At 43.1% G+C, this 10,567-nt stretch overlaps 1 protein-coding gene across 3 annotated transcripts in view; it reads right to left on the reverse strand.

Annotated features, from left to right (window-relative positions):
• Nucleotides 1–1,716: 1,716 nt before the first annotated feature.
• PBX3 (PBX homeobox 3) overlaps nt 1,717–10,567 on the reverse strand; it is a 227,916-nt gene continuing 219,065 nt past the window's right edge. For 2 of the 3 annotated variants that reach the window (XM_055399132.2, XM_055399133.2), the window contains exons 6-9: nt 8,702–8,867; nt 6,869–6,981; nt 5,998–6,087; nt 1,717–3,240 (exon numbers count right to left, since the gene is read on the reverse strand). In XM_055399132.2, coding sequence (XP_055255107.1) covers nt 3,148–3,240; nt 5,998–6,087; nt 6,869–6,981; nt 8,702–8,867 — 462 coding nt within the window. In that variant the 3' untranslated portion in view covers nt 1,717–3,147. The remainder of the gene's footprint in view (nt 3,241–5,997; nt 6,088–6,868; nt 6,982–8,701; nt 8,868–10,567) is intronic. The other variant, XM_055399134.2, reaches the window with a different exon arrangement.

Genomic DNA, 10,567 nt, shown 5'->3' on the forward strand with positions numbered 1-10,567 from the left:
CTAACACCGCTATGTGCTTTTCTCACAAGGCTGGCCCGAGAGGATACCTGGGGTGGTTCTCAGGAAATGTATGTTTCTAGACTCTAAAAAAGATGTGTTTGTGTGTGCATGTATGTCTGGTTTCCACAGGATATTTTTGCAAAACCACACAGAGTAGCAATGGTTTTATGTACAAAGAAAAGAAAGGCTGACCCATAAGCTAACTGAATCATGCAAATAACTGCTTAGCCAGGGGAGAGATTCCTACAGGCAGGCGGAGAGCCTGCACGAGGGAGGACAGTTTTGAGGGTAATTTATTTTATAAAGTTCACTCTTACAGTGTAACTGCCTCAAGATTAATGCAAACGGTGGCCCTAGACCTTGTTTTGCCTGGCTCGACCAACTGAAATAGTAAAACAGTTGTATTTATCAGAGACAATTTGCTGCAACTGATTAACATTAATCTGATTTCCTGGGAGTCGATTTCCTTGAGATATAGTAAACAGGCCAATTACCTGCTATCGACTTCTTTTATTACAAAGCTTCAGATATTCACAGCAGATGGACATATAAACATATGGTGTTTCTGACAATGTGAACAAAACAATGTTTAATCTGGCTAAAGGATCTCTAGTTGGTCTTATATTTTATCAGTTTAGTTTTCAAAGGTATGCTAAGAGAAGTTGTGTTTTTTTTCTGAAGCTCACTCTTTTTGGACAAAATTCCGTTTGTTCTAAACTGGTATCTCACCGAAGTTATGAAAACAAAGAAATGAATGACAAGACTGATTATTTATTTAAAAATTACCAAACAAGGGACTTCCCTGGTGATCTAGATTAAGAATTCACCTTGCAATGCAGGGGATGCAGGTTTGATTCCTAGTCAGGAAACTAAGTGGAGAAGGAAATGGCAACCCACTCCACTATTCTTGCCTGGAGAATCTCGTGGACAGAGGAGCCTTGGTGAGCTGCTGTTCATGGGGTCACAGAGTCGGACACGACTGAAGTGACTTAGAATGCATGCATGCGTTGGAGAAGGAAATGGCAACCCACTCCAGTGTTCTTTCTTGGGGAATCCCAGGCACAGAGGAGCCTGGTGGGCTGCCGTCTATGGGGTCGTACAGAGCTGGACACGACTGAAGCGACTTAGCAGCAGCAGCAGGGAACTAAGATCCTATATGCCATGGAGCAACTGAGCTAATGCATCACAATTTGAGAGTCCTTGCGCCACCCAAAAAATAAAAAGATACCATGTGCCCCAAGACCTCATGCAGCCAATAAATAAAAATAAATAAATATTAAAAACAATTACCGAACAGGTCTTTGCATTAAGCAGGTGCCAGATGCCTCATTAGGTCAGGAGAGAGTGAGCTACAAGAATACACACAGACCTGGATTCCAAGCATGGCCCTTGTTGGCCTAGGCCTTTGACTTTGCAGCAGCTGCTTAACTTTTATGAATTGCAGTTTCCTCATCTGTGAAACGGGGATGGTATTTTCCTCGTGGTATTCTTAGAGCGTAGGTGTCAAGTGAAGACACCTCACAGTGGTCTGGCAGCCAACCGAGAGCCTGCAGAGTGTGGTCAGCCACTCCAGCCCCATCTGGACTCACCTCCGAGTCCCTCTCTCTCTGACAGGTGACGCATTTACACGCTCAGGCCAGCTTCTAGGTGGGTTTTCTCCTCTGCCTATACAGATTGACTCACGTGGTGGGGTAAGAAACTTGCATCAGCGTTGAATCATGAAAGCAAAAAGTTTATTCATGTTTGAAACTACATATAACTACCACAAGGAAGACCTTTTCAATCCAGGGCGTAATCCAGTTAGAAAGGAACACGAAACGTTTTTAATACATTAGAATCACCGCCACAAATTATCTTCATGACTCAATCAGTTTCAGAATCGCATACAATACAAAAAGAGAGAAAGGAGAGGGGCCCTATTACACAGGGTGAAATATACAGTACTGAATACTGAAATCTGAATGCATCACAATTAGTCATCGCTTTTTTTTTTCTTTTTCTTTTTTGCATGGATTAGTAACAAGATGAAGAACATTCAAAATGCTTCTCAGTATTTACAACAGTTTTACTGATCCTGTGTTAATTTAAGACCCAATGTTTCCACTCTCAGTTTTTTAAAAGTTGCGGATGCAACCCTGATTTTTCTTTTAAAAGATTACAATGTACATTACATTTTATGAAGAGAAACAAAGAGTTAATTACAAGATGCAAAAAGATAAGAAAGAGACAAACTACAGCGTGAGTATTGTTCAGAGGTAGTAAGTGAGCACTCTAAGCTACAGAACATGTTGAAATTCTATTGGTTCGTATGAGTTCGCATGAGGTAATAAAGCTGTGTTTTGATTGGTGAGATGTATAAATACTCTTTTGCTACACTATATACAACACTCCAGAGAGCAGGGCCTTTGTGTGGATGCCCAGAGGACGGAGCAAACCTTGACAAGTCTGTGCAGCACCTAGCGCACACCGTAACCCCCCAGACGGATCGCGTGGTCACCTGTGTCAGCAGCAAGGATCTCCATCTCTCAAAACAATCTGGATCCATAACGTCATTACCGAGCAGACTGCGCACTGGTGCTTTCAGAGAGAGAAAAGATGCTACCGGTCTCTGATCTACTTATAACATAAGAAATCAAAACACAAATGTGACGAGGAAGATTCTTAAACACAACCATCATTAACAGTTAGCCAAACAGCTCCTTTATTCCAACTCCATTAGTGATATGAAAGAAGGACAATCCACGTCTGCGATGGAAATATGCAAGAAGTTCAATTTAGGTGAGGTGAGTCTTTGTATCTGCTTTAACGATTGAGGTTTAGCATATATGGTACTTTTTTACCCTTAAGGCCAAGTAATTGGCAAGTGAGAAACCATTCATGTAAAATATTGATAATAAATTATGATAAAATAGCTACAGGACTGTCAACAATGTTAAACCTTGGCCTAATTGGATAAAGTGCTTTTTTAACATTGTGTGTTTTTAAGTATAAATACAAATGGTTATGATTCCTTAAAAAACAGATTTACCAAGTTCTCTAATAAGACAGGGTTTTACAGTAAAGCTGTAGATGGTGGGCTACAAAAAGCGCTTTCCTTTTCCTCCTATTGCTCTGAATGCACAGCTCAGGGAAAAGTGCTGCCGGAGATTAGTTAGAGGTATCGGAGTGCACACTTCCTGGGCCTTCGGTAGGAGAAGTCACAGAAGATGGAGTTGTTGCGTCCTGCCAGCCTCCATTAGCCTGAAAGGAGAAGCACAGTTCATCAGTGCACGTCTCCATATTAATTCTACTCCCTGACTGAAAATACCCTGATGACAACGTGAGAGCAAAGATGCATTAGCAAAATGTATTTTCTAAACCCACTTTGGCAGGAGTTGGAAGCATGTGTTAAAGTGGGATTAAATGCATGTAAAACAAATCCATCCTACCAAGTAAAGACTTGGCAATAAGTCAGCACGCTGAAGGAGGGCATCAGCTGGTCTGGAGCTGGCACCTCGCTCAGTCTTTGATTTGCTGGTAAAAATCAAGTGACTCAAAAAAAAAAAAAAATCTTGTAAGAAGGGAGTGATGGAGAAGCTCAATGAAATGCTTTGGCAAGATCTTGAGCTCCACAAAGTACAAACCTCAACCCGGCTTAATCCTTGTTTCCACAGAGAGGAAGTCCCCCCCAACCTTTTCTATACATGCCTGACAGCCAGTCCTATAACCCTTGGAAAATGAAGGCCAGAATTTCCTTCCAAATAGGATCGTGTAGAATGAAAATGCATGAACTGTGGAGGCACACACACTATTCAAATCCAGATTCCAATTATCTGTAAGTGGGGCTCCTACTTGGGCTGTTGCTAGCGCTCCTCACAGGCCGCTGGCCCTTCTTGCCTTAGACCTGCACCGGCAGTAACAGTGCTCAGAAACAAATTTGCCTTATGTCTCAGCCTATAGAGGCAACTGCTGAAATCAATGTCTGATCAGATTTCTGCTGTGGCAGACAGCTTGTCGCTACATATTTTTATGTCAGTCAAGAAGAGGGAGGTGCTGGACTGGTGAGCTGGGGAACACTGAGTGGACGTGACGGGGCGGACCTTTCTGGAGAGATGGCGAGGGGAGCTGGCTGACACCCAGAGCCTGCGGCACAGACCGGCCTCCTGCTGCTCGGCCCCCAGACCCGGAGCCCCCGCGCCAGTGCGGGTGCGGGGCGGGGGGGTCTCCTCCTGCCTCCCGCACATCCGCCTGCCTCGCTCACATCCACCTGCAACGTGTTTCGCGAGTCCACCCAAAATGTCTTCTTTTCAGGCCTGTGCCGCTAGGCTAACTGAGAACTCTGTCTAAATTCCTCACCCAGCCCTGGGCTAGGAATTTCTCCTTCTCCCAATATGTTGTTCATAGGGAACCCCTAAGTCTTCAGATTAAATGCAGGGTCCTGAATATAAGGCACCTGTTCCTCCCCGTAGGTCCACAGAGAAATGGCGAGGAGAGGGTACAGAGAGGAACCAAACTACCTCAGAGATGACCAGAGTCGAAGGGAAAAGGGTTTTCCAGGTTGGAGGTGCGTTCAATCCAGGTTAGAAGATAAATAAATAAATAAAGCTATGGCGGTCTAGCTTCAAAGCCTCAGCTGTGTAGGTTGGATGCTGACAAGCATGTGTGTGTGTGGACGTGAAGAAATCCTCTTTTCTATCTCAAAGGTAAGCTGCTCTCACCCCTCAGGTATGAAAATCTCCTTAGAAAAAGAAAAACTCTTACGCAGATACAAGTCTAAAGATATTCCATCTGAAGTAAACATCATTCCTCTTTTATCCAAATTTATAAACAACAAATGTACAATATTTTTACCCAGCGTGGCAGCTGGAGGAGAGGTTGTCAGCAAGCATTCTTTTTTTCAAAATAAATTAATCCTTACTCTGGTGGTTTGAGATTATGCACTGTATTATACAACAGCGCCTTATCAAGCCTCATCAGCGAAGATGGAATTCATGTCTGTAAAATGCTGCAGGCAATCACAGTTTCATATTTTATCATGTTGATAAGGATATCGCACATTCTCTGAAGCATTTCAAAACACTTAAATGAAAAAGGAGAAATGCAACTAAAAGGCTTTTTATATGGTTTGTTGTGGGTTATTATGAGTTATTTATAAACCCAAAAAGAAAGATTTGACATTTCCAATGTAAAAGATTTGAGTATTTAATGGTCCTTTTTTCCTTTTACAATTGAACATCCTCAATCACTTTTTAAATCATTAATATTTACTCTCAGAGCAAGCTAGGCCCTAAAAGGGGAGAATTTTATCTATTTTCTTTCTGACTCTATGTGTTGGGCAGTTCATTTCCTCCCTAGTCTGAAATCCTAGATTCTGTCTACCTCTCTACCCTGGGGACCCAATCTCCCCTTCTCCCACCCCCATCAACTACCTTTCAGGTGCTTTGTTTGCTATTTTCCATCCATGTCAGGGTGGGAGGAAAAATAAAGCTGTGGTCAACTGGTTACAAAAGTTTAAATTATTCCCTCCATATGTGACAACTGAGAGGCCATTAAAAAGGCTGAGCATGTTCCACCCTGGACACTAACAATGTAGCAAGTTGCTCTTAAGAACAGGAGTCTTTGTTTAGCTTGGTTTGTCAGTCTGTTTGGGGCCCTCATCCCCTTCACCTGAGCTGTGTTTGGGAACTTTTCCTACTGCTCGAATCTAAGATAAGTGACCTGTTTTCACCATCTCCCTGGAACACAGCACGGCCAGTAGAAGATGGCATCTTAATGGGCTAATGCTTAAGTCTCTATTGATGACAGAAGGCCAGCTACCCCGGGCCTCTGTGAGGACTTCTAATGGAATGAAGGTAACATCAGTGTTTAGGTTCATAAAAGTACAGTAAAGCTGCTGCCTTCCCCCACTTGCCAGAAAGATGAGAAGCCAAGTCAAATGGCCATTAATTTATTTATTAGTCACTGTTTACCTGACACTGTTCCTACAGCTCTTCAAATCTTGCTCCCCACAGTACTCACATTTAAATTATGTGGACTGTACAGTGAATTTCCTCCAAGGCCATCACTGTAGCCTCCCGTCTGATTGATAACATGACGGAGGGTATCCACCTAGAAGTGAGACAAAACAAAATTCATCATCCCCAAACTATTAAAACATCATCACTTACAAAAGGAAACAATTTGAATTATGTGTGCCACGAGGGTTTAGCATCTTGAATGAGAGACAAATTTATCAATCAAATGTGACTGGCAAAATTTCAACAATTCTTTGCATATTTAAACTCATACATCTGTTTTTCATGCCAGCTAAACAATAACAGCTTCATGGCAATGCAAACTTTTCATCTGCACCAACCAAATGTGTGTGGCTATGGGTGAAAACTACTTATAAATATATATACTGGCTCTCTCTCTCTCACACACACACATGCCCCCCCGAAATATGCATAAAAACAAGTAGTTGCTTTCCATTAAGAGGATTAGAAAAACAGCTGAACCTGGAATATACTTTAAGAACTCAGGTTTCTGTATTCTGGCTTTAAAAAAATACAGAAATGAAACAGAGTAATATGTTTTAGAACCATACACACACTGGCACACACAATTTTTCTGTTCTATTTTGTTACAGAAGTTAGATGCACCCAACCCCTCTCCATGAGCTCAAGCCAGAGCCGAATGCATTCACAAAGTGTATAAGGTTTGAATCATCCAAAGTCACTGTTCACTTGACTTCTCATTCAATTAAATGGTGGGGCAGATGGGTCACATCTGGAAGCACCCAGCACAGGCTCTGCACAATGTGCAGACCACTTCCATGGGGCGAGAGGAAGGAGTTTTGAGCCCAAACCCTACCCTGCTAGAAAGGCCCCAGCTGGGGCATTTCTCCTACCTGTGATTGCACATTGGCTCCGACTTGGGACCCTTGGTAAGAATCCCCATTCAGACTCTGCATGTTCATGAACATGTCCCCAGAATTTGGGAGGTTAAAAGAACCAGAAGAACCTGGAAAGGAAAGAGTTAAGTAGCTGAATAACAGAGAGCTACACACATAATCCTCAAAGACCCAGAGGCAGGGAAAGGAGAAGAGGTAAAGAAGGGAGAGGTTGTGTACAACATAAAGCATTTCTAGATCTAAGAGGATGGAGAATAACTGCAAGGAGTGAGGTCCTGTGATTCATTTTGCATCTAGAAAAGTCTTAGCGATGGGGAAACCCAACTATGAAACAAAGGAAGAATCAAAACAGAGAAACACCCGGCAGCTGGCTTGGAACTATCCCCTTGTTTTCATTTATCTCCAGGACTTGTCATTAAGCGAGCTCTTCACCATCATTAGCTGTCATGGTGGACAATTACCCAGAGAAGAAATATTTTTCTGAAGCTTAAAAAAAAAAATTCCTCCAGACTTTTTATTATTTATTTTTATTTAAAAAAGGTATTTATTATTTACTTGGCCATGCCAAGCAGCAGGTGGGATCTTATTTCCCAACCAGGGATTGACCCGTGCTCCTTGGAGTGGAAGGGTGGAGTCTTAACCACTGCTGCTGCTGCTGCTAAGTCACTTCAGTCGTGTCCGACTCTGTGCGACCCCACAGACAGAAGCCCACCAGGCTCCCCCGTCCCTGGGACTCTCCAGGCAAGAACACTGGAGTGGGTTGCCATTTCCTTCTCCAATGTGTGAAAGTAAAAAGTGAAAGTCGCTCAGTCGTGTCCAACCCTTAGCGACCCCACGGACTGCAGCCTACCAGGCTCCTCCATCCATGGGATTTTCCAGGCAAGAGTACTGGAGTGGCTTGCCATTGCCTTCTCCGGTCTTAACCACTAGCCCTCCAGAAAGTCCCTGAAGCTCTTTTTTAGCCATCCACTCTGCCTAACTTTCATCAGTTTCCATGTTCCATTAAAAAGAACTTGGGGGGTGGGATGGAGGGAAAAAGAAGACATCAAAAGAAACAAAAAACCCTCCCTTTCTGAATTTTTAAAGATTGTATTTAAATTATCTCCTTAGAAAAGCCCCTTGAATTGCTTCTTCAGCCCATCTGTTTAGGCTAGCTGCACATCTTTCGTTGCTACTCAAGTTCCCTGTAATTTTAACGTTTCCAACTCCACCAAAAATGCCACAAAAAATTTTGCCAAAATGTATTGTATAAGGAGCCAAGATACTGCATCCATGTACTACCTACCATATCTCTCACAGCTAACCACGTCCTGATCAGCTAACCGCGTGCTGAGCCTACCAAGTCAGCACAGGTGCTGAGGAGATATAAGGACCTCAGACTCGAGTCTGCAGTCACATCAGGGAGAAAGCACTGTGGTACTAACCCCAGTGTTCCCGCCTCATTACTCACAGCAGTGGGTCAATTTCTCACTTCTGCTATTTCACTTGTTCTTTGACAGACCACTAAGGATTTTAAAATGACACATGGAACAATATAGTTAAAATAATCATTAGGGATGGCACTGGGCCTCATTGCTGAATTAAAAACCACTTCTAAGTGTGAAAGTTCCAGGTTCTACTGGTAGTGAGTGGCACTCACTATGAACAGTAGGTTTACAGGCCCTCTGGTCATCCACTCATTCACTGATTCCAGGAACAAGCCTGCATTTTAATAGAAATCTTTATGACTCCACTGTGTCCTCAGTATGACTCTTGTGTCCTGGCCCATGAGGTGGGGCTGTGTGGCCTCAGGCTTCCTGAGCTGAGGAGGGAGTGAGCACCCGTACGTACCAGAATTCGGTGTGGTGGGCGAGTTGGTCTGGTTGTTCTGCACAGCTGCGGCCACTGCGTGCGCGGCTGTCACGGCTGTCTTTGCAGCATAGAGGTTGGCTTCTTCCTGAAACTTGCCAATATTCTTCTTGTACCTGATTCGTTTGTTGCCAAACCAGTTGGATACCTATAAATCACAGGAACACGAGTAAGGGGAAGCGAGGATCAAAGGAGGAAACAAAAATCAAATTTCCAATACTAACTGTAGGACCACCAGGGGAGAACTTCGGAGACACTTGATTCTAGCCTGTGATCACATCTCAGGGATAAAGCAGAATGGTGCTCAGGCTCACTCACTCTTTTGTCAAATCTCTCAACACTCTTGGAATAAGACCATTTCTTGGAGCTACTAAAATGGCTGGAAGTGTTGTTCATCAAAAATATTCAGTTGGTGTATACCAATTCATATATAAATGATTAGTCCTCCCCCCACCCCAAAGGAGCTGAAAAACGAAAGGAAACGTTTGTTAAGTTAGGTAAATAATAAGAAACACTTGTGAAAGAATGACTTGTTCTTTTGGGGTCTGGAACAATTTTGGCAGCTGTACAGTAGAATCATGTTTGGTCTGCTGAAAAGAGTAACATCAATTAATAATGGATGAAAAACCCCTTTGTCTCCCGCCTTAGAAGACACTGTACGTCTGCCAAGATGGCTGCTCAAGTTCTGCCAGTTAACATGTGAGAAGGTCACAACGTGAAAACTCAAGCAATTCAATAAGGTCAAATGCAAATACAGAATCAGTGGCTGATTTCATCAGGTGGAATATACTTATTTCTTTTGCAAACTACTTAATGATGTCAACCAGCACAATTGGAAGAGATTTCTTAGCAGGATCTTGGCAACAGGCAGATTTCATCACATTTCACTGACAAAAAAACTTCAGCCCAAGATGTACTGCTCATAGTTACACTGAGTGTTCAGGCACCTGCGAGCTGAACTATATAAAGAAGCTAAAACCTACACGGCAATGTATGAATAGGTACCCACTTTGCTATGTAAAAGGCTCTGACCTCACTCTTGTTAAAGTAACAGTTTAAAAATACTTTTTAATAATTTCTTAATCATCTTTCAAAGGAGCAAGTTGCAGTGGTATCAGGCGGAGTGGGTCACAGTTTCATCCTGAATAGCTATTTAGGGACCCTGAGAAAAGATAAGGAGTGAGTGATATGAGCCCTCCAACCCAATTTATACCAGTGGGCATGCTGGTTGACCATCTCTGCCAAGCCTTTAATTGCTTTGGAAATAGATCTCTCTTTCTTCAAACCAAGGCGCTCATCCTTCCAGGGAAAGCTATAAAACCCTGGCAAGGGAGCCACATGAGGAAGACAATGTTGGTCTGCTGCTGCCCACACACAGCCCCATCCTGGGGAGTCACTGTGTGCACATATGTACGTGCACACACACACCAGCACATTCGCTGAAGACCTGTGCAGTTACCATGAGCACAGGTTCAGACAGAAACAAGCCAAAACTCGTCAGGAAGCAAATATGCTGCAGATCAGGCCTTCCTAGCCATTTCTGTTCCACTGTCGTCTCCCTCACCCGCAGGGAAGGATTATGTGTCCCTTCTTTCCTTCCTTTCAAACAGTGGTGGTAATAGTAACTATTTAACAAGCATCTCCTTTGCACCAAGCATTACACTAAGCCTTTTGCACACATTTTCTCAAGTAGCATCTTAACCATCTCAAGGGCTAGGTGGTTGATTGTCATCACACAGGCCTCACACCTATTCCAAATCTAATGACCTTCTTTCTCTCAACTTGTTTTACCACTCAGCAGCATCTGACACTTGTAATTATCACCTGTGACATTATGCTTCTGTTTCT

The sequence above is a fragment of the Moschus berezovskii genome, chromosome 11, assembly GCF_049115385.1.
Source record: "Moschus berezovskii isolate FMDL1 chromosome 11, NW_MosBer_1.0, whole genome shotgun sequence".
NCBI classification, from domain to species: domain Eukaryota; kingdom Metazoa; phylum Chordata; class Mammalia; order Artiodactyla; family Moschidae; genus Moschus; species Moschus berezovskii.